General features: G+C 43.2%; 1 protein-coding gene across 1 annotated transcript in view; it reads right to left on the bottom strand.

Moving 5' to 3' along the window:
• nol6 (nucleolar protein 6 (RNA-associated)) overlaps positions 1-21979 on the bottom strand; it is a 109570-nt gene extending 87591 nt beyond the window's left edge. Inside the window, exons 1-3 of the mRNA XM_043700311.1 lie at positions 21838-21979; positions 11769-12008; positions 472-588 (exon numbers count right to left, since the gene is read on the bottom strand). Of these exons, the coding sequence (XP_043556246.1) occupies positions 472-588; positions 11769-12008; positions 21838-21870 (390 nt within the window). The 5' untranslated portion in view covers positions 21871-21979. The remainder of the gene's footprint in view (positions 1-471; positions 589-11768; positions 12009-21837) is intronic.
• Positions 21980-23464: the final 1485 nt, after the last annotated feature.

Here is a 23464-nt window from a genome sequence, read left to right as displayed (position 1 = left end):
CACAGGTGGGACTTGAATCCAGGTCTCCTGCCTCAGAGGTAGGACAGAGGTCCCTCTTTACAGACTTTTTTATATTCTAATCAACCTGTTCAAACTCACTATCACACACTTCCAGTGCAGGTGATACTTGAACCCAAGCCTCCGGGTCCAGATGTAGGGACAATACCATTGTGCCATAAGCCCCCATACAAGCCTAAGAAGCTTAAATAATCCTGAAACATCAACAACACAATTAAATAACATTGGCATGAGCCACATGTCAGGAGATTAGAGATCATAAGATGAATTCAGCAGAAAAACATAAGTATGATTTAAAAACAGTTGTACTGATATATAGTCTATTTTGTTTGAGTTCAGCTCTTTTGGAGCTGTATGGATGACAAAATTACAAAACAAATGGATAATGTACAAACGGATAATGTACAAACTACACAAACATGCTTTATAGTTATGCAAATTCGGTTTGCTTACATCGACTTGCTTTATTTCTGGGATGGTGTTGAGGAGATTCTTCACATCATGTAGGAAGCTATCAACAGCCTTACGTCTTTTCTCCTTCAATTTAACTTCTTTTAGTAGTTCTTCAATCTGTAAATATATCACAAGTAATCTTGAAGAAAATAAAAAAAAGACATTCAAACATTTTTCTACATTTCAATTAAAATATCTCCTTCAAATTCCCAAATCTTGCAATGGTTCCAATGGCTCAATGGTAACTGCTTTCAAAATGAGTTATACTCATGTCACAGGACCCAGTTACATCTAGGAATTCAAGGATAGGAGAAAAAAAATTGGAAGAGGAAATACCCAATATCTCCCAAGTCTGGTATGATGCAAATGATTCATCTATATTTATTTTAGAGCTCAGGTTTTGAACTTAATGGCATATGGATTTGAAGAGGGTTTATGAAGAGCTCTAAATGCTTCTGAGAGAGACAGAGAAGGGACGGGATGGTGGGAGAAGGGGCGGGAGAAGAGAAAGGCATCAGGTGGCATATTCCAAAATGAAACTGTAACTTTGGTCAAGAGGAAATACCCACAACTCAAAGCAAGCCGTTTGGATTTGGCATGTTTGCAGCATGATTCTGAATGTACAGAACAATTGTTCCTAAGGGAGGGAGATTGTTTAGAACAGTTTACCTCAGCGTAAAGAGTTTAGTTTGCAAGTTCGAGACCAGAAGTATTTCGTTAAAAATCTGAAAGGGTTATTTGAAACTGCAGAAATCTAAGCGAATATTCAAGGACGAGACAATCAGAATTCCAAGACCAGGGAATTGAAACCCAAGGGAATTCGGTCTCTAGCATTTCAGTACAATAAAAATGGGTGACATTAGGATTAATGGAACTGTCGTTTAAAGTGTACTTCAAAACCTTTAAACTTGTGTAGTAGGTGAACACTTTAGTTTCGTTCTATTTTAGTTTTATTTGTTTTGCATAATGATTTTTCATTTTATTGCTTAAACTGAATCCGTAACTTTGCATGCATGTATTTCATTGAAAAACCACTACAGTAAAACCAAAGAACAAACAAAATATGATCTATCAAAACAGATTTCAGTCGGAGATTTGATTGATAGCCATTTTGAACAATTGGTAGCAAGCTCGTTCCAATAATTAATACTTGCCACACTTCAAGAAAGCTTCAGAACATTTACATAACGTTTTCTTCCCTAGAATGGTGGCCAGTTGGCAAGAGAGAAAATAGGACCTGGTAGAGAGAGGCTTTCTAGCTATGTGGACACAATGCCCAGTCGATCATAGTTGATTTTGCAAGGGTTTTACGCTCATGCTTGTTGAGCTGGTTTCAAGAAGAATTCTAGCATTTGTTTGGCATTCCTCCAATTGAATCCAAAGCATGCAATGGAGGTACTATTTGTAGAATTTCTCCAACACTTTTAAGTCACCAGTACACAGTCCAGGTCTCAATGCAGAACAGGAGTGTGGTGACAAAAAATGCGCTGGGCGCAAGGGACCTCAGTTCATTTGCGATGTCTTTGTTGTCTAAGATTTGCTGCAGTAGTTTGTATAAAGCTGAACTGAGACAGCTGATCTTGTGTTGAATCTTATCAATGGGAGCCTGTAGAGAGAGGTGCCTACCAAGGTACAAGAATTGATCAGTGTAGACCTGAATCTCTTCTTCAACAAATATGGGAGGGGGAATTTTTGACTGATCATTTCTGAATTGAAATGAGTTTTGTTTCAGCATCATTCAAGGACATACTTAGTCTATTATATGCAGAATCAAAGAGATTGAATGTGGCTTGTAAATCTGGTGCTAAGTCAGCAAGAACACAGCAATCACCCACCTACAGAAGGTAGCTGTGGGTTTTTTTATCTCGTTTAAAGGCTGTGCGTATCGCTGACTTGTCCAGCATTTATTGCCCAGAAGGCAGTTATGAGTCATCTACATTGCTGTGTGTCTGGAGTCACATACAGGCTAAACCAGGTAAGGGTAGCAGTTGCTCTCCCTAAAGGACAATTGTGAACAAGATGGGTTTTCCTGACAATTGGCAATGGTTTCACTCTTAATTCCAGACTTGTATTGAATTCAAATCCCAAATTTCCGCCATGGCGGGATTTAAACTCAGGTCCCCAGAACATTACTGGGTCTCTGGATTAATACCCTCAGGATAATACCACTGAGCCCACTGCCTCCCCTGTTCAGTTTAATTGTGACATGGAGGCACCTAAGGTTAAACAGTTTTCCATCTAAGCAGTAGTTTTTTTTCTAGTCGTTCATGGCATGAGGGCAACATTGGCTAAACGGAATCATAGAATCCCTACAGTGTGGAAACAGTCCATTTGGCCCAACAAATCTACACTGACCCTCTGAAGAGTAACCCACCCAGACCCATTCCCCTAACCTATTATCCTATAATGACCCCTGACTAATGCACCTAAACTACATCCTTGTACACTATGGGCAATTTAGCATGGTTAATTCACATAACCTGCATGTTTGGACTGAGCGCAGAAACCGGAGCACCCAGAGAAAACCAAAGCAGACACAGAGAGAATGTTCAAACTCCATATAGACAGTCACCCGAGGCTGGAATCAAATCTGAGTCCATCCCTAATTTCTCGAGAGACGGTGGTGGTGAACTGCCTTCTTGAACGATTACAATCCTTGAGGTGTATGCAAGGATTTCCAGGAGTTTGATCTTACAACATTGAAGGTACAACAATAAAAGTTCCAAGTCAGGATGGTGTGTGGCTTAGATGGGGACTTGGAGATGTAGTGTTCCCATGTCTCTGTTGCCTTGTGTTCTAAATGGCAGAGGTTGTGGGTTTGGAAGGTGCTGTTGGAGGATATTTAGTGAGTTGTATTTAATAAATACATCAATCAGAGGGCAGCGATTTTTGAGATGGTTTGTAGATCAGGTTGATGATAAGTATGTAAGTTAGCTCTCTGAGCTTGAAGGTTTGTTTTCAGACGTTTTGTCACCATACTAGGTGAAGTGGCAACTCTCACTGATGAGGTTATCTAGTTTTCAGACATTTTGTCACCATACAAGCCTTCAAGCTCAACTTATACACATATCAGAGGGCAGTTGACCTTCTCTGTAGATTGCCACTTTAGCATTACACAGATGGTTGCGTGTTGAACAGATTGCACGGAGATGTATAAGTCAGGAATGCCCAGGTTTGCTGTTGGATCTGTGCAGATCTGGCTAGCATTTCCTTGGAATGACAGGGGTGAAATATTACAAGGGCCATTGGGATAAGAGTGGCCAAAGGCAAAAAGCTCTGGGAACTTTTGTGACAAAGAATTATGTACCATTATACTGCAGAGGAGCAAAGTCACTGTGGTATGAGGGATTGGGAAATTAGAGCACTTATTACAATCTGCGGTATCACTTCTAGGCTACTTCAAAAGGGCTGAAGAGTAAAAGAACCATGAAATGGATACAGTTCGACTCATTTCTGTACTCTAAATCCAATAGACATGTGGTCTAGCCAGGATTATACTGAAAGACCACAAGGTAAAACAGAAGAAAGACATTCAACCCATTACATCTTCTCTACCATTCCATAAGATCATGACTGATCTGATAATCCTTATATTCACTTTCCTGCCTTGCCCCATAACCACTGATTTCCTTACTGATTAAAACTCTGTCTAGCTAAGCCTTCAATATAATTACCAATCCCTGCAGTAAGCAACTTCGCAAATTCATTACCTTCTGAAATAAAACATGTTGACTTTCCAATTACTTAGAGTCTCGTAGAGATGTACAGCACTGAAACAGAGCGTTCAGTCCAACCCGTCCATGCCGACCAGATATCCCAATTTAATCTAGTCCCACTTGCCAGCATCCGGTCCATATGCCTCCAAACCCTTCCTATTCATATACCCATCCAAATGCCTCTTAAATGTTGCAATTGTACCAGCCTCCACCACATCCTCTGGCAGCTCATTCCATACATGTACCACCCTCTGTGTGAAAACGTTGCCCCGGAGGTCTCTTTTATATCTTTCCCCTCTCACCCTAAACCTATGCCCTCTAGTTCTGGACTCCCCCACCCCAGGGAAAAGACTTTGCCTATTTATCCTATCCATGCACCTCAATTTTGTAAACCTCTATAAGGTCACCCCTCAACCTCCAACACTTCAGGGAAAACAGCCCCAGCCTGTTCAGCCTCTCCCTGTAGCTCAAATCCTCCAACCCTGGCAACATCCTTGTAAATCTTTTCTGAACCTTTTCAAGTTTCACAGCATCAAGGAGCTATGAACCTGCACTCCAAGGTCTCTTTGTTCAGCAACACTCCTGAGGACCTTTCCATTAAGTGTATAAGACCTGCTAAGATTTGCTTTCTCAAAATGCAGCACCTCGCATTAATCTGAATTAAACTCCATCTGCCACGTCTCGGCCCATTGGCCCATCTGGTCCAGATCCTGTTGTAATCTGAGGTAACCCTCTTTGCTGTCCACCAATTTTGGTGTCATCTGCAAACTTACTAACTGTACCTCTTATGCTCACATCCAAATCATTTATGTAAATAACAAAAAGTATTAGAACGAGCACCACTCCTTGTGGCACTCCACTGGTCACATACCTCCAGTCTGAAAAACAACCCTCCACCACCACCCTCTGTCTTCTACCTTTGAGCCAGTTCTGTATCCAAATGGCTAGTTCTCCCTGTATTCCATGAGATCTATCCTTGCTAACCAGTCTCCCTTGGGGAACCTTGTCGAACGCCTTACTGAAGTCCATATAGATCACATCTAACTCTGCCCTCATCAATCTTCTTTGTTACTTCATCAAAAAACTCAATCAAGTTTGTGAGACATGATTTCCCACACACAAAGCCATGTTGACTATCCCTAATCAGTCCTTGCCTTTCCAAATACCTGTACATCCTGACCCTCAGGATTCCCTCCACCAACTTGCCCACCAGCGATGTCAGGCTCACTGGTCTAGAAGTCCCCTGGCTTGTCCTTACCACCCTTCTTAAACCGTGGCATTTTGGAAATAATCTAATCATTTTACATTGTTTTTGGGTGGCATTGAAGATCTGGACACCCGAGAGGGGCCTCTCGGTTCTGCGATGGGTCAAATAAACACTAGCAGCTTGGTCTGATTTCAGCAAGATTTAACTATTTATTACGATGCTGGGCAAAGGTTATCCAGCAACATCTGTGTACTCTGGAAATGCTGCACACAATCTTAAAACACAAGCACCTTATATAGTTCTCTTAACAAACAGGATAGCCTTAATTTCAAAATTAATGCAATAAAAAGAAATAAAATGACAAATAGACAAAATTAAGCCAATATTATTTCCTGGGAACGGACTTGTTTTGCACTTCTTTATCGCCGGGACACCTGATTTCCAAGGTCAATTAGGATACTTTAATGATGTCATATCTTAGTTAATTCATACCATGAACAGGGCATTGTTTGCTACTCTCTTTCAATTAGTTCAGGAATTGAGTTTTCAGCAGAGCTAGATGCCATTGCTCCAAGAAGCCATTTTGTTATATTATTTTAAGAAGCCATTTTGTTGTTAGTAAAAGCATGCATAAAATGGTTGCTCCTGACAACAACATAAATCCAGATTTTGGATCCTCAGCATGTGGCTATGGAGAAGTGGCAGGGGGTTGTGTTTTGCATGCATGACTGACTGTAATGTAAAACCCAGTACAAAGGAGGACGGTTCCCTTGTTCAGGGTGCCTCACATGACACGCTCCACAAGCATCATGAAGAATGTTGAGTGATCCTCCAAAAGCTGACACTTGCTTAAATAAATTGTGGCTGTTCACACAAGTTGGCATACTGCAGTTGCATCATGCATCTAAGAATCTCAAGGGAACCTAACACTGGCTCCTGTTCCCAACCTCATTACTCGCAGTGATTTCCCAGGCTTTGAGATACTCTCCTTTTCTCAAATTTTCTGCTTTGCCTCAACCTCATGTGTCCAGCAGCTAGTCAAAGCAATTGCCAATGAGCAGCTGAAAGCCACCTGCATAGCAGGAGCAGTACCAGCCAAGACGACCCAGCTCAATTTCCAACTTCAAAGTTATCTCCATCTCACCCTTGTTGCTTCTCCAGTCATAGCTGATTATCTGTTGCTGATGCTCCTCCAAAGATTAAGTGGGGGGGGGGGGGGGGGGAGAATCCTGTTTTTAGATAAGGAGCTGAAGCAGTCAGCATGGAACAAACAAAATCTGATTTCTTAGGATGACAACTCCTCTAACCATAATTCTGTAGTCAGTTCCTGCTCTCATTGATTTACAGAGCACTGACTATTTTTAAGTTTTGTACTCGCCCCAAAAGTTTGAAAGTGTATTTTAAAAAGCAGATCCTCATAATGCCAACTCTTGTCAAAACTGCAGTAGAAGAAAATATAAAACTAAATTCAAAAGGTCATTTCAATCTGAAATATAACCATCAGGGAGACAATGCACTCCTGGACGCTTACCTCCCTGGATGAATACATAAACACAAGAAAAATGTCATTTAGTGGTCACTGTATAAAAAGAAAACCTCCTATGGTTAATATTTCTATTTCATACCATATCAGACTCAATGACTCTACAAGGAAAATACAAGGTAAAGTGCATAATCATTAACAACAATGTGTTTAGTAAATTAATTTTAAAACAAATTAAGAGTTCATCAGAAGAGTGCATTCCCCACAGATTGTAGAAATTAATCTTATGCATACATACATCAGGCAGTTGCAAAGACCATTTTACTGATAGAAAGAGGACTTTTTAATGGGATTTAAATGAAATTTTAATTAATGTAACTATGTGGATGGCCAACTCCGCAAATGGTCAGAGTGCGCAATGCATTCTGAAGATTTCAGCAGAGTATTATACACAGAAAACAGAACACAGGAGCAGGAGTTATTCAGCCCTTAGAGCCTGCTCCACTATTCAGTATGATCAGAACCGATCACCTAATTCAGTACTCTGCTCCCTGTTTCTCCCTATGCTTTTTGATCCCTTTAGTCTTATGAATTTTTTCTACATTTTTGTTGGCAGTCTTCAATGCTTTTGCCTCAACAGTTTGCTCTGGCAGTAAATTCCACTCTCAGAGTGAAGAAATTCCTCCTTAACCCTGTCAGAGTCATAGAATCAGGTCTTTCAGCCTGCCGTACCTATGTCAACTAACAAACACCAAACCACTGTGGTAGTATTTACCCTCACTTGGTCCATAGCCTTGGCATTTTAAATGCTCATCCAGATGCTTCTTAAATATTACGGGAGTACATGCCTCCACCCTACCCTCTACGTTCAATAACACTTCCAATATTTCTGCCACCCTCTGGATGAAAACATTTTTCTTCAGATCCCAACTAAACCACTGCCTCTCACCTTAAACCTAGGCCCTCTGGTATTGGACACATCTGTCTAGGGCCTCTCAATTTTGTGTAGCTTGATCAAATCCCTCCTTCGCCTCCTCTGCCCCCAACCTATACAATCTCACCTCATAACTGAGATTTTCCATCCCACACAATATCCTGATGAATCTCTTTTGCATCCTCTTCCATGCATTCATGACCTTCCAGAAGTGGTGACTAGACCCACAGAATATTCCATCTGCAGACTAACCAATACTCTATGAAGTTGCAACAAGACTTCCCTGCTCCTATATTCTCCACCATAGCTAATGAAGGCAAGTATCCCAAATGCGCTCTTCAACACCCGGTCTGTGCTTTAGGGATCTATGGTCCCTCTGGTCCTCAGTCCTTTGTGACCTACCATTCACTGCGTACATCCTTCCATTATTAGACCTCCACAAATGCATCACTTCACACTTAGAACAAAGAACAATTTTAAAACGGTCTTCACTTACAGGATCCATATCTCTTTAAATCCTTCCCATTCATGTATTCATCTGGGTGCTTCTTAAATGCTTCTATTGAGTCTGTTTCTACCACCTCCTCTGGCAACACATTCCAGGCACTCCGACTCTGTGTGAAAAACGTTTCTTGCACAGCGAATCTGTATATCCAAGGAACTGACACTCTGCCACTGGGGAAAAAAACCTCATACTTTCCACTCTTTCCATGCCATACAAAATCTTACAAAATTATATCAAATCACCCCTCAACATCCTGTATTCCAGTGAAAACAAACCCAGTCTCTCTAACCTTTCTTCATAAATAAAATCCCGCATACCAGACAACTTCCTGGTAAAACTCTGGTGCCCTCTCCAAAGCATTCACATCTTTCTGGTAGAGTGGTGACCAGAACTGCACACAATATTCAGAGTGCAGCCAAACTGAAGTTCTTTAAAGCTGCAGCATAACTTGCCTTTCCTTATACTAAATGCCCCTTCCAATGAAGCCAAGCATGCCACAGACCTTTAACTACCCTGATCTGTGCATTTGCACACCCAGATCTCTCTGCATATCAATGCCATTCACTGTATAACTTCCAATTCTACGAGCCCTTCCAAAATGCATCACCTTACCTTTGTCTGGTTTGAAAGCCATCTGCCATTTTTCTGCCCATGCCTCAAACTGATTTATATCTATCATCTGACAATCCTCTGCACTATCCGCAACATCACCAATCTTTGCATCATCAGGATTAAATTCCATCTACCATGGCTCTGTCCAACGTACCAGCTGATCAACATCAACTGCCACCTGTAGTCCTAAAAGGCCCACCCCATAAACTTAAACGGTGACTACCGTTTCAGATTGCCCAGTTATTGGGAACATCCCTCCTGCTCTTATCTTAATCCAGTTAGAATTTTACAAGTTTCTACAGATATTGATTTCCATGAATATCAGTAAGGCGTTTGACAAGGCTCCTCATGGCAGACTGGTTAGCAGGGTTTTATCACAGAGAGATCTAGCCATCTGGATACAGTACTGGCTCAAAGGTAGAGGATGGAGGTGGGGGGCTGCTTTTCAGACTGAAGACATGTGACCACTGGTATGCCACAACGATCAGTGCTGGGCCCACTGCTTTTTAACCATTTATATAAAGGATTTGGATGTGAGGTTAATAAGCTTGCAGATGATACCAAAATTGGTGGTGTCGTGGACAGCAAAGAAGGTTACCTCAGAGTGCAACAGGATCTTGATCAGATGGGCCAAGGAGTGGCAGATGGAGTTTAATTTAGATCAATGTGAGGTCATGCATTTTGGAAAGGCAAATCAGAGTAGGACTTATACATTTAATGGTGAAGTTCTGGGAGTGTTGCTGAACAAAAAAAATCTTTGAGTGCAGACTCTTGGTTCCTTGAAAGTGGAGTTGCAGATAGATAAGACAATGAAGAAGGCATTTGCTTGCATTTATTGGTCAGTGCACGGAGTATAGGAGTTGGGAGGTCATGTTGCAGCTGTACAGGACATTGGTTAGGCCACTATTTGATTACTGCATACAATCGCCATCTCCCTCTCGAGAGGATGTTGTGAAACTTGAAAGCGTTCAAAAAGATTTACAAGGATGTTGCCAGGTTTGGATGGTTTGAGCTATAGGGAGGAGCTGAACAAACTGGGGCTCTTTTCCCTGCAGTGGATGCTAAGGGGTGAACTTATAGTAGTTTATAAGATCATGAGGGGCATGGATAGGGTAAATAGACAAGGTATTTTCTCTTCGATGGGGGAGTCTATAATTAGAAGACATAGAGGGACATTAAGATGAGAGGGAAAAGACTTAAAAGGGACCGAAGGGACAACGTTTTCAAACAGAGTGCTGCGTGCATGGAATGAGTTACCAGAGAAAGTGGTTGAGGCTGGTACAATTATAACATTTAAGTTAAGTTATCTGGATAGGTTTATGAATAGGAAGGGTTTGCTGGGATATGGGCCAAATTCTGGCAAATAGTCATAGAGGTGTACAGCATGGAAACAGACCCCTCTGTCCAACTAGCCCACACCAACCAGATATCCCAAACTAATCTAGTCCCACCTGCCAGCACCTGGCCCATGAATAAGTCACAACTACTTGATATCTATAAAGAACTGTTAATGTAACAAAAGGTCCCAAAGCATTTCACAGGAGCATTATAAAATCGCACTGACCAATAAAACCGCCTCCAACCTCATAATCTCACAAGCCCACACCGCCCGTTTCTATCTCCTGCCCAAAATCCACAAACCTGACTGCCCCGGCCGATCCACTGTCTCAGCCTGCTCCTGCCCCACCGAACACATCTCTGCATACCTCGACACGGTCCTGTCCCCCTTAGTCCAAGAACTCCCCATCTACGTTCGGGACACCACCCATGCCCTCCACCTCCTCCATGATTTTCGTTTTCCCGGTCCCCAACGCCTTATCTTCACCATGGACATCCAGTCCCTGTACACCTCCATCTCCCATCATGAAGGACTCAAAGCCCCCCGCTTCTTCCTTTCCCGCCGAACCAACCAGTACCCTTCCACTGACACTCTCCTTCGACTGACTGAACTGGTCCTCACCCTGAACAATTTCTCTTTCCAATCCTCCCACTTCCTCCAAACCAAAGGAGTAGCCATGGGCACCCGCATGGGCCCCAGCTATGCCTGCCTCTTCGTAGGATATGTGGAACAGTCCATCTTCCACAGCTACACTGGCACCACCCCTCACCTTTTCCTCCGCTACATCGATGACTGTAGCGGCGCTGCCTTATGCTCCCACGAGGAGGTTGAACAGTTCATCCACTTCACCAACACCTTCCACCCTGACCTCAAATTCACCTGGACCGTCTCAGACTCCTCCCTCCCCTTCCTAGACCTTTCCATTTCTATCTCGGACGACCGAATCAACATGGACGTTTACTATAAACCGACCGACTCCCACAGCTACCTAGACTACACCTCCTCCCACCCTGCCCCCTGTAAAAACGCCATCCCATATTCCCAATTCTTTCGTCTCCGCCGCATCCGCTCCCAGGAGGACCAGTTCCAATACCGTACAACCCAGATGGCCTCCTTCAAAGACCGCAATTTCCCCCCAGACGTGATCGACGATGCCCTCCACCGCATCTCCTCCACTTCCTGCTCCTCTGCCCTTGAGCCCCGCCCCTCCAATCACCACCTGGACAGAACCCCATTGGTCCTCACCTACCACCCCACCAAAGCGAGCGCGAGATATGGGGGGGGTGGGGGGGCAGTGGGTGAGAGAGGGGGTGAGATTTGCTGCTCACTAAACCATGCCACTGCATTCAGAAGAGGAGAGAGAAACACTTTTAAACAAAGGAACAACTATTCATATTTTGTGCTTCAATGGAAATAGGATAAGTAAAAATAATTTTTGTTTTCTATAATAGAAATATTCAAATATTCAAGAAAATTATATTGTTTTATCGTGGGGTAGTACCTGCATTCTTAACAAAGTAGAATGAAAGAGATTCTCTGTTTCTTTCAGCTGATTGAGCTCTTCATTAGTTGGAGGCTTGTACAGCTCTCTTTTGCTTAGTTTAACGGCTTCTATTACTCCAACATCTTTTGGCTGTTTGTTTTTCATGACATTCCTCTTTTTTCCAGGATTTTTAATTTCTTTTTCCTCCATCTCCTCATCAATATTGCTGTCATCTTCATCTTGGAATTTTTCTAAATCCTTTAAAATTAAGGCACAGAAAATTAAAAATACAATGTAACAAAATACATACTGTTAAATTAACAAACAAGACCAAACATCTGCTTCACATGGCCCATGCAGCTCCCTGTTGTACATTTGAACCGAGAAAATTGCCTGACTCTTGACTTTTGTATCCACTCATGCTTGACCCTTCAAAATTGCAAAAAAGAAACCGGAGAAAAGTACCACTATAAGCACAGAAATGATGCCTTACCAAAGACATTCCTACCTTTATGAGGTCAGAAGTACAGTCTTCGCCGATGACAGTAACATGTTCGACAGCGCTGATAACTCCTCACTGACCAAAGCAGTGTCCAAATGCAGCAAGACTTGGGTAACTTGAGCTGACCAGTGGCATCTAACATTCATGCCACACAAGTGCCAGGCAATGGCCATCTCCAAAAACAAAGAATCTAATCACAGTCCCCTGACATTCAATGGTGTTATGATTACTGAACTTCTCCAGTATCAACATCCTGGGAATTGCCATCAACCAGAAACTGAACTGGAACAGTCATATTAATTCTGGGGGAGGTCAGAGGCTAGGAATTCTGCTGAAAGCAACTCACTTCCTCTATCCCCAAAGCCTATCGACGATCCACAACACAAGTCAGGAGTGCAATGAAATATAATCCAGTTGCCTGGAAGAGTGCATCTTTGACAGCAAAGAAATGTAACAACATCTAAGAGCCTGCATGATTGGCAGCCCTATAATAGTAGTGTTGTCTCAGTCAAACTCATGTTGCCGGTCATCCGAGTGTGTGACTACTAAGGATAGCTGGTCATGTCGTTTCATCAGTTCAGAAATGTGGCTGTCAGTTCAGAAATGTTTTTGATGTATGACAGCCAGACTACTGCGACCACTAGGACTCATAACAGCACACAAACCAACAGCACTCTCAGACAACAACTCACCAGGACGAAGGACCCAATACCCAGCATGAGCAAAACCAATGTAGTGTACAAAATCCCAAGCAAGGACTGCACAAAACACTACATAGGACAAACAGGAAGACAGCTAACGATCCGCATCCACGAACACCAACTAGCCACGAAACAACATGACCAGCTATCCTTAGTAGCCACACACGCAGATGACAGTCAACATGAATTCAACTGGGACAACACTACTATTATGGGACAAGCCAAACAGAGAACAGCCAGGGAATTCCTAGAGGCATGGCACTCATCCACAGATTCAATCAATAAGCACATCGACCTGGACCCAATATACCGGCCACTGCAGTGGACAGCTGGAATTGACAACCGGAAGCGGCAGATACAAATCACTATAAATGCCGGAGGAAACATCACAGAAGCGCTTCACAGGAGGCTCCCAAGCACTGAGAATGTCACCTAGACAGGGGACGAAACGTCAGCAACACAAATTCCCAGCTCGGCGAACAGAACCACAACAACGAGCACCCAAGCTACAAATCTTCTCACAAACTTAGAACCCCATGATTGAATAAATGAAACTAGACATTCAGCAATTACAAGCATGAAAGCAGAAAGCAAGGAGAGGTAGCAGATGCTATTCTCTTCAAGGTCATATTAAAATGATACTAGATGTAGTGAACAACTAAAGAAGAGGAAAGACTTCCATTTATATAGTGCTGTCTGCAAATCTCAGGACATGACAAAGCAGTTTACAGCCACTGAGGTACTCTCTTGTATGGGGCAATCAGTGTTGCAATGTCAAAACTGAGAATCAATTTTCACACAGGAAACTCCCCGAGACAATAGTGTGATAAAAACTGATCATGTAATCATTAAGATATTAATTGAGTGACAAGTACTGCCAGGACACTGGTGATAACTCCACTATTCTTCTTCAAGATAAGTAATGGAATTTTTTTTCACTTGCACCTTAGTACCAAAAGTGGGATTTTACTGTAACATTTCATCCATAAGACAGTAAAAAAATGAATCTGTATTTGGAAAGGCAAAGACTGATTAGGAATAGTCAACATGGCTTTGTGTATGGGAAATCATGTCTCACAAACTTGATTTTGTTACTTCTCCTAAAAACTGAGGAGTGATGAGGGCAGAGCAATGGATGTGATCTATATGGACTTCAGTAAGGCGTTCAACAAAGTTCCCCATGGGAGACTGATTAGTAAGGTTAGAACTCATGGAATACAGGGAGAACTCGCCATTTGGATACAGAACTGGCTCAAAAGCTAGAAGACAGAGGTTGGTGGTGGAGGGTTGTGTTGCAGACTGGAGGCCTGTGACCAGTGGAGTACCACAAGGATCGGTGCAGAGTCCACTACTTCATGATTTATACAAATGATTTGGATGTGAGCATAAGAGATATAGTTAGTAAGTTTGCAGATGACACCAAAATTAGAGGTGTAATGGATAGTAAAGAAGGTTATCTCAGATTACAATGGGATCTGGACCAGATGGGCCAATGGGTTGAGAAGCGGCAGATGGGATTTAATTCAGATAAATGTGAGGTACTACATTTTGGGAAAGCAAATCTTAGCAGGACGTGCACACTTAATGGTGAGGTCCTCAGGAGTGTTGCTGAACAAAGAGACCTTGGAGTGCACATTCATAGCTCCTTGAAAGTGGAGTCGCAGGTAGATAGGATAGTGAAAAAGGAATTTGCTATGCTTTCTTTATTGGTCAGGGTATGGAGAATGGAGTTGGTAGGTCATGTTGTGGCTGTACAGGACATTGGTTAGGTCACTGTTGGAATATTGCATGCAATTCTGGTCTCCTTCCTATCGGAAAGATGTTGTGAAACTTGAAAGGGTTCAGAAAAGATTTCCAAGGATATTGCCAGGGTTGGAGAATTTGAGCTATAGGGAGAGGTTGAATAGGCTAGGGCTGTGTTCCCTGGAGTGTTCGAGGCTGAGAGATGAGCTTTTAGAGGTTTACAAAATCAGGAGGGGCATGAATGCCCCTGAGGTGAGGAAGTCCAGAACTAGAGGGCATAGGTTTAGGGTGAGAGGGGAAAGATGTAAAAGAGACTTATGGGGCAACTTTTTCACGCAGAGGGTGATATGTGTATGGAATGAGCTGCCAGAGGAAATGGTGGAGGCTAGTACAATTGCAACATTTAAAAGACATCTGGATTGGTATATGAATAGGAAGGGTTTGGAGGGATCTGGGCCGGGTGCTGACAGGTGGGACTCGATTTGCCTGGGATATCTGGTCGGCATGGACGAGTTGGACTGAAGGGTCTGTTTCTGTGCTGTCCATCTCTCTGACTCTGTGTGTCTTTCACTACCTCAAGTTTTTTTTTGTTCATTCATAAGATTAGAGCAAAACTGGCTCAGCCAGCATTTACTGTGCATCCCTACTTGCTGGCGATCTGGAGTCACATATAGGTCACACCAGGTAAGGATAGTAGCCCCCTTCCACAAAGGACATTAGTGAATCTGATGAGTTTTTCCAGACAAACAATGATTACCAATAGAGTCTTAATTCCAGACTTTATTACTCAATTCAAATTCCACCATCTGTCAGAGTGGGATTCAAATCCTGGTCACCCAAACGTTACCTAGATCACTGGATTAATAACACTGCAAAGCAATTGTCTTCCCCACTGCCTCCTCTGGGCAAGTTGGAATAGGCAACAAATGTTTGCCGAACCTAAAATGGCTGCAAATTTAAACAAGTGTTACCAATGCATAATGGTTAAATTTCAGCAATTTGAATTTCTAAAACAAAATTACTGGAAAAAAACTGGGCCAAATACCGATTCCTGGTGCACTAGGCCTTCAACCAGTGTCCAGTATCTGTGATATTTCAGCCAATTTCTTTATATTGCAACATTGTCATGAATCTCAACAATACTTGGTGAAAATTTTCATCTGGAACTTATTGGAAAAGCAAACACCCCAAGAGAATTACATGGATTACCATGGATACACAGCACAAAAATTGTGCAATTGGTTCCATGTGCTCTATTTGTACAAAGTATTTTTCATTTTTTTCAATTCACTTATGGGACATGTATGCTGCTGGCTGGCCACTATTTATTGCCCATTTCTGGTTGTCTTCAAAAAAGGTGATGGCGAGCTACCTTCTCGAACCACTGTAGTCCATATGCCGTAGGTAGACCTGTAACAAGCTTAGAGATGGAATTCCAAGATTTTGACCCAGCCGTATTGAAGCAACAGTGACCGATTTCCAATGAGGATGGTGAGTAGTTTGGAAGGGAATTTGCAGATGGCGGTGTTCCATGTATCTGCTGCCCTTGTCCTTCTAGACAGTTGTGGTCATGGGTTTCAAAGGTGCTGTTTAAGGACCTTTGGTAACTTTCTGCAAAGCATCTTATAGATTATACACACAGATGCTCCTGAACATCAGTGGTAGAGGGAATGAATGTTTGAAGCATGATGCCAATCAAGGAGGCTGTTTCTCCTACATGGTGTCAAGCTTCTTGATATTGGAGCTGCACTCATCCAGGCAAATGGGGAGTTCCGCATTCTGACTTGTGTCTTGTAAATGGTGGACATGCTCTGGGGAGTCAGGAAATGAGAATTACTTGCCACTATATTCCTAACCTCTGACCTGCTCTTGTAACAAGTGTTCATATACTAAGTTCACTTCAGTTTCTGGTCAATGGTAACCCCAAGGATGTTGATATTGAAAGATTCAGTGATGCTTACTCCATTGAATGTCAAGTGGTGGCAGTTAGATTGTCTCTTATTAGAGATGGTGATTGCTTGGCATTTGTGAGGCACAAATATTACATGTCACTTGACAACAGGTCTCGATATTGGCTAGATCTTCTTGCATTTGAACATGGACTGCTTTAGTATCTGGGGGGTCACAAGTACTGCTGAACATGACTAATAATTGCACAAACATACCCAGTTCAGACCTTAAAAATGGAGGAGGAAGGTAACTGATAAAGCAGCTGAAGATGGTTAAGCCTAGGACATGACTCTGATCAATGCTTGCAGAGATGTCCTGAAGCTGAAATAACTGATCTTTTACAACCACGAGTATATTCCTCTCTGCAAGGTAAGACAGAGTTTGTCCCCAATACCCATTGATTCCTGTTTTGCTAGGGCTTGATTTCAAGGGCTGTCACAACCAACTCATCTCTGGAATTCAGCTCCTCTTGTCCATTTCTGAGCCAGGGCTGAAATAAGATCATGACATGAGTAGCTCTGGCAGAATCCAAACTGGGCATCACTGAGCTGGTTATTACTGAGCAGGTGCTGCTTGATCGCACTGTTGATGACACTTTCCATCACGTCCCTGATGGTCAAAAGATTGATCGGGTGGTAATTGGCCAGGCTGGATTTGTCCAGCTCTGTACAATTCACCAGGCAAATTTCCACACTGTCAAGTAGATTTCTGCTCAAACAGCTAGCTAGGACTGAGGCAGCTTTTGGAGCACAAGTATTCAGTATTATTGCTGGAATGTTGTCAGGGCCCATAGCCTCTGTAGTATCCAATGCCTTCAACTATCTCTCGATAATCACATGGAGTGAATCGAATTGGCTGAAGACTGGTATCTGCGATGTTGGGGACCACTTGAAAAGACAGAGATGGATTATCCATCTGAAACGTCTGGCTAAAAAGATTGCTGAGAATGCTTCAGCCTTCTTTTTTGCACTACTGCATTGGCTCTCCCATTGTTGATGATGGAGATATCTGTGGAGCCTCCATCTCCAGTGAGTTGTTTATGCGTCCACCACCATTCACAACTGGATGTGGGAGGACTGCAAAGCTCAGATCTAACCTGTAGGTTGTGGTTCTTAGCTTCTGGTGTTTGGCATGCAAGTCGTCCTGTTTGGTACCGTCACCAGGTTGACAACTTATTTTTAGGTACATCTGATTCTCCTCCTGGCATGCCCCCCTACACTTATCATTGAACCAGGGTGTATCTCCTGGTTTGATGGTGATGGTTGAGTGGGGAATCTGCTGGACCGTGAAGTCATAGATTATGCTGGACTACAATTCTTCTGGAGTTAAGAGCCCATAGCACATCATGGATGCCCAGTCTCGAACAGATCTAGCAACTCGAACACTGTTCCATTTAGCACAGTGATAGTGCCACACAATACCATGGAGGGTATTGTCAGTGTGAAGACAGGACTTGATCTCCACAAGGACTGTGCAGTGATCGCTCTTACTGATACTGCCACAGACAGGTGAATCTGCAGTAGGCAGTTTGGTGAGAGCAAGGTCAAATATATTTATTTTCCTCTTGATGGTTTCCTCACCACCCAGTAGCAAACTAATCCTTTCGGACCTGACCTTAATCAGTAGTGCCGCCGAGCCACTCTTAGTGGTGGACATCGAAAGCTCACAACCAGAGTACATTTTGCACCCTAAATCTACCATTGCAACACTTGATTCAGTTTTTATTTATTGTTTGTAGTTTTCCCTTAAATGCATCGACAATATGCAATTTAAATATATTCTGTGCAAGTGAAGTTCACACTCTCACTACTGCCATAGTAAAGTAGTTTTTTTCTCAATATCCTTGCTTTCCTTGGTGACTATCCTTTACTGCACTGATGCCTTCAAGTTATGATCTAGTTCACTAATGTTCTTAAGGGAAGGAAATACACAATTTTTTCCTGGTCTGGCCTACTTGTTTTTCCAGACCCACTTCAATGGGTCTGGACTCAACACTGGAGCCCGCCCAGGTGCATACTATTGTACACCCATGACTGTGTCGCCAAATACCAGACTAATGCCATTTATAAGTTTGCTGATGACACCAGCATTGTCGGTCGAATCTCCGATGGCAACAAAACAGACTTCAGACAAGAGGTGGAAGACTTGGAAAAATGGTGCACTGAGAACAACCTAGCTCTCAATGCCGGCTACTTAACTCTGTGATCTGTCTGTCTTGCTCGCAAGACAAAGCTTTTCACTGTGCCTTGGTAAATGTGACAATAAATTCAATTCAACGTGATTGATTCTTAACAGTCTTATGGACAACTCAGGATGGAAAACACATGCTGGGCTGGCCAGCAAAGTCCACATCCCATGAAGGAATTAAAAACACCTCTTTCTTTCTCCAACCTTTTCACTACATGTTAATTGTCTTTATCTCTCAGCATCTATTCTGATTTCTTTATCATCAGAAATAATCTTTAGATTATTAACCTCAAACCTTGCTTTTGTTTAATTTAGAGCTTCCCAGTTCCTACTTCTGTTGTTTGTTCCAATGTAGCTCATAAGAACAGTAGGTCACTCAGCCCATTAAGCCAATACTCTGCTTTTCTAATCTTATAAGCTAAGTGATTAATCTTATCTATCCTGACATTATATAGTACTCCATCTCTCATTATTCTGCCATTCACGTAACCAATCAATATCACTAATAAAACTGAAATCCCAGATCACAGCCTATCAATTTGTAACTCCCCAATTTATGATTAGATTAGATTACTTACAGTGTGGAAACAGCCCCTTCAGACCAACCAGTCCATATCAATCCTCCGAACAGCAACTCACCCAAACCCATTCCCCTACATTTACCCCTTCACCGAACACTATGGGCAATTTAGCATAGCCAATTCACCTCACCTGCACATCTTTGGACTGTGGGGGAAACCGGAGCACCAGAGGAAACCCACACAGACACTGGGAGAACTTGCAAACTCCACACAGACAGTTGCCAGAAGCGGGTCTCTGGTGCCATTAGGCAGCAGTGCTAACCACTGTGCCACCCGTATGCCTAAACAATTCTGTTCATACGAACACAACCAACTCTAATCCCACATGTGTTTGTCTGGTTACCCTGAGTGCAGATTGCAGGTATCGGCAAGGCAGCAGCATCAGTGTAGACAAGAACGGTGATAGACCCAGGAACAAGAACTCCAGGATATAGCATGGCAGTGGCAGCAGCGAAGCCAAGGACTCCTGATTGCGGTAGGCTCAAAGCTGGGATCTCCTAGTTGACAGCAAGAGAATGGCAGCAGCAAGGCTGGGGCTCCTAGCTGCAGGGTAAGTTTGGGTCCAGCACAGGACAGGGCATTGGCAGCCCAGAGAACTGTCACCTGAAGAGTGGCAGTTCCAACACTGGATGGTCCAGCCTAAGTGGCAGCGTGGGGGTCATTGGTTGGCCGACTCAGAGCTTGGGACTCATGGTGGAGGCGAAGAGTCGCAGCACTCCATCCTAGTAGAAGAGTCACAGCACTCCATCCATTCCACCTAGGAATTCCTAAAATCAAAAACACCAAAATAGAGGAAGACGAAGCAATGATCTCATTCGACGTAACAGCACTGTTCACCTCCATCAACATCGACCTGGCAAAGGAAACACTTACCACACTTTTAGAAGAGACCAGCACACACACACCAACCACCAATCACATTACCAACGAAAACATCATGAAGCTAGTGGACCTGTGCCTCACCACTCACTTCACTTTCAACAACATAGTCTACAAACAAACCAACGGCACACCCACAGGATCTCCGCTATCAGGATTCACAGCAGAAGCAGTAATGCAAAGACTAGAACAAACAGCCCTACCAACCATCAAACCAAAAATCTGGGTCCGCAACGTAGATGACACATTTGTCATCACAAAACGAAACAAGATAGAAGAGACATTTAACATCACCAACAACACCCTCACAGGCATAAAGTTCACCGAGGAAGAAACTGACAACAAACCCGCATTCCTGGACGTCACAGTCGAAAGAAAGGACAACGGAGAACTACAAACCTGCGTATACAGAAAACCGACAAACACTGACCAAATACTTAACAACACCAGCAATCATCCCAACATACACAAACGGAGCTGTATCAGAACACTATTCCAACGAGCCACCACACACTGCAGCACAGACGAACTACGCAAAACAAAGGAGAACCACCTATACAACGTATTGAAGAAGAACGAATACTCAAAAATACAGTGCACAGATTCCTCAAGAACAAACCCACAACAAGCAGACCAAACACAGCCAGAAACCCTAACCACCTTAGCATACAAAGAAGTTTCAGAAATGACAGCCAGACTACTAAGGCCGCTCGGAATCCTAGTAGCACATAAACCCACCAACACTCTCAAACAAAAACTAACAAACTTAAAAGACCCAGTACAACCCATGGACAAAACCAACGTCATCTACAAAATTCCATGCAAGGACTGCCACAAACACTACGTAGGACAAACAGGAAGAAAGTTAGCCACCAGGATACATGAATACCAGCTAGCCACAAAAAGACACAACGCTCTCTCCCTCATAGCCCTACACACGGATGAAAAAAGCCACCAATTCGACTGGGACAACACATCTATCCTGGGACAGGCTAAGCAAAGACATGCCAGAGAATTCCTAGAGGGCTGGCACTCCAACCACAATGCCATAAACAAACACATAGATCTAGATACCATCTATAAACCCCTCAGAAAACGAACAGGAAATGACATCACCACAAACCTCAGGAACCCCATCCAGGACAAACATATAAATAGAAAGCAGGAGACAACAGCTTTGCCTCACTTGGAGGTCGCCACCGATGATGTCACCTATGCAGGTAATGAAACGTCTGGATATCAAACCTACAGCCTAAACCCTATATCTCTCTTCCATTAACTCTCACTTCTGCAGTTTAGTCCAGACGTCCAATGTAGCCAGTCATATCGCAGATTTAATAAGTTTAGTGTTTAATCAGTGATAAATGAGGGAAAATACTAGTATGTTGAGATTTGCTTCAGTACACGTGCCATTCATCACTAATAGATTTATACTTCAGCAACGAGGACAGTTATTGCGCAGTGGGATGGGTAAAACATGTGGGACCAGCACACCTGATTTACCGCACGGAACCGGTTCATATTAATAAAAACAGTGCACATACCCGATACTCAGTATCATGGCTTTTTCTCTTCATTACTCCTGCGTGCTTCACTCCACTTTTAACGGCTTCACGCAACCTCCACGCGCTACTTCAAGTTCCGATCGCTCCGAGCTGGAGACCCACCCCCTCACTATCTGATTGGTCCAATACTTTGAGCCACGCGCCGGTTTCCGGATACTCTGCCGTTCACCTTGTGTCAATCACGTGGCGTCACAACGGACTTGTTGTCGTCAGATCCTGTCAGATTCCATTAGGCTTGTCAATCGAGTGACGTAAGGTTCCAATGTGTTGTCAGTCACAGAAAGTGAGGACTGTAAATGCTGGAGATCAGAGTCAGGAGTGTAATGCTGGAAAAGTACAAAAGCTCAGGCAGCATCCGAGGTGCAGGAGAATCGACATTTCGGGCAAAAGTCTTTCAACAGGTAGATCATAGATGGTCCAACACTCCAAGGGAACTTCCTGGATCCTTCAGCAGTGACTCCAGTGGAGTCCTGAAAATGGGAGAAATATGGTGTGGGGCACTTGTGCAGACCTCTGGGAAAATGTAAGCGCGAAAGAGAAGCAAAACTGCAACAACTTCCTTCCCTTGACCAAATGCCACAAACAAAACTTCCTGATCACCAATAAGGGACAAAAGGACAAATACAAGACAATCTGCGCGCCAAACACTGGCACCTCATTGACTATGTCATCATCACAGCAAGGGATGAGAAAGATGTTAAAATCACCCAAGCCATGACGGGAACTGACGTCTGCTGGAGGGACCATCATCTGACCCAAGCCAGGATCAACATAAATATATTTTGGATTAGTAGTGCTGGAAGAGCACAGCAGTTCAGGTAGCATCCGAGGAGCAGTAAAATTGACGTTTCGGGCAAAAGCCCTTCATCAGGAATAAAAAAAATACATGAGTAATACAGGTGTTACTTTTTACTTAGAGTTTGAGCCTGAGTATCGAGTTAGATTGTTATGGTTTTATTCCTGACGGAGGGCTTTTGCCCGAAACGTCAATTTTACTGCACCTCAGATGCTGCCTGAACTGCTGTGCTCTTCCAGCACCACTAATCCAGAATCTGGTTTCCAGCATCTGCAGTCATTGTTTTTACCCCCTCAACACAAATATAGCCCCACTGCAGCGGAGACAACAGGAGCAGTGCCGCAAAAAGTTCAACATTGAGGCTGTCAAAGACCCGGGAACAACAAGTCACGGGATTCCAACAGCCTCCGGACCGCCATCATCAATGCCTGCAAAAACTCGGTCAGCCATCAACCAGGAAACACCTAGATTGATTTGATGAGAATGATCAGGAGATCCAGAAGCTCACAGCATTTCTGAAGGAGGAGAGCATCCTGAGAGAGCCCCAAGATGCCACAGTTGTGAGCATCTTCAAAAAAGGGAACAAGTCCGACTGGTAACTACAGGGGAATCTCCCTGCAGTCGACCATTGGAAAAGTCATCGCCAATATCGTCCTCAACCATCTTCTCGCCGTGACTGAGGAATTCCTCCCAGAATTGCAGTGTGACTTTCGGCCATGGAGGAGCACAATGGACATGATTTTTACAACATAACAGCTTCAGGAGAAATGTAGAGAAAAGAAACTATTTGACCTTCTTCAGCCTTTGACA

This window comes from Chiloscyllium plagiosum, chromosome 1 (genome assembly GCF_004010195.1).
Source record: "Chiloscyllium plagiosum isolate BGI_BamShark_2017 chromosome 1, ASM401019v2, whole genome shotgun sequence".
NCBI classification, from domain to species: domain Eukaryota; kingdom Metazoa; phylum Chordata; class Chondrichthyes; order Orectolobiformes; family Hemiscylliidae; genus Chiloscyllium; species Chiloscyllium plagiosum.
The sequence above is the reverse complement of the archived record's forward strand: the minus strand, read 5'-3'. Positions and strand labels throughout refer to the sequence as shown.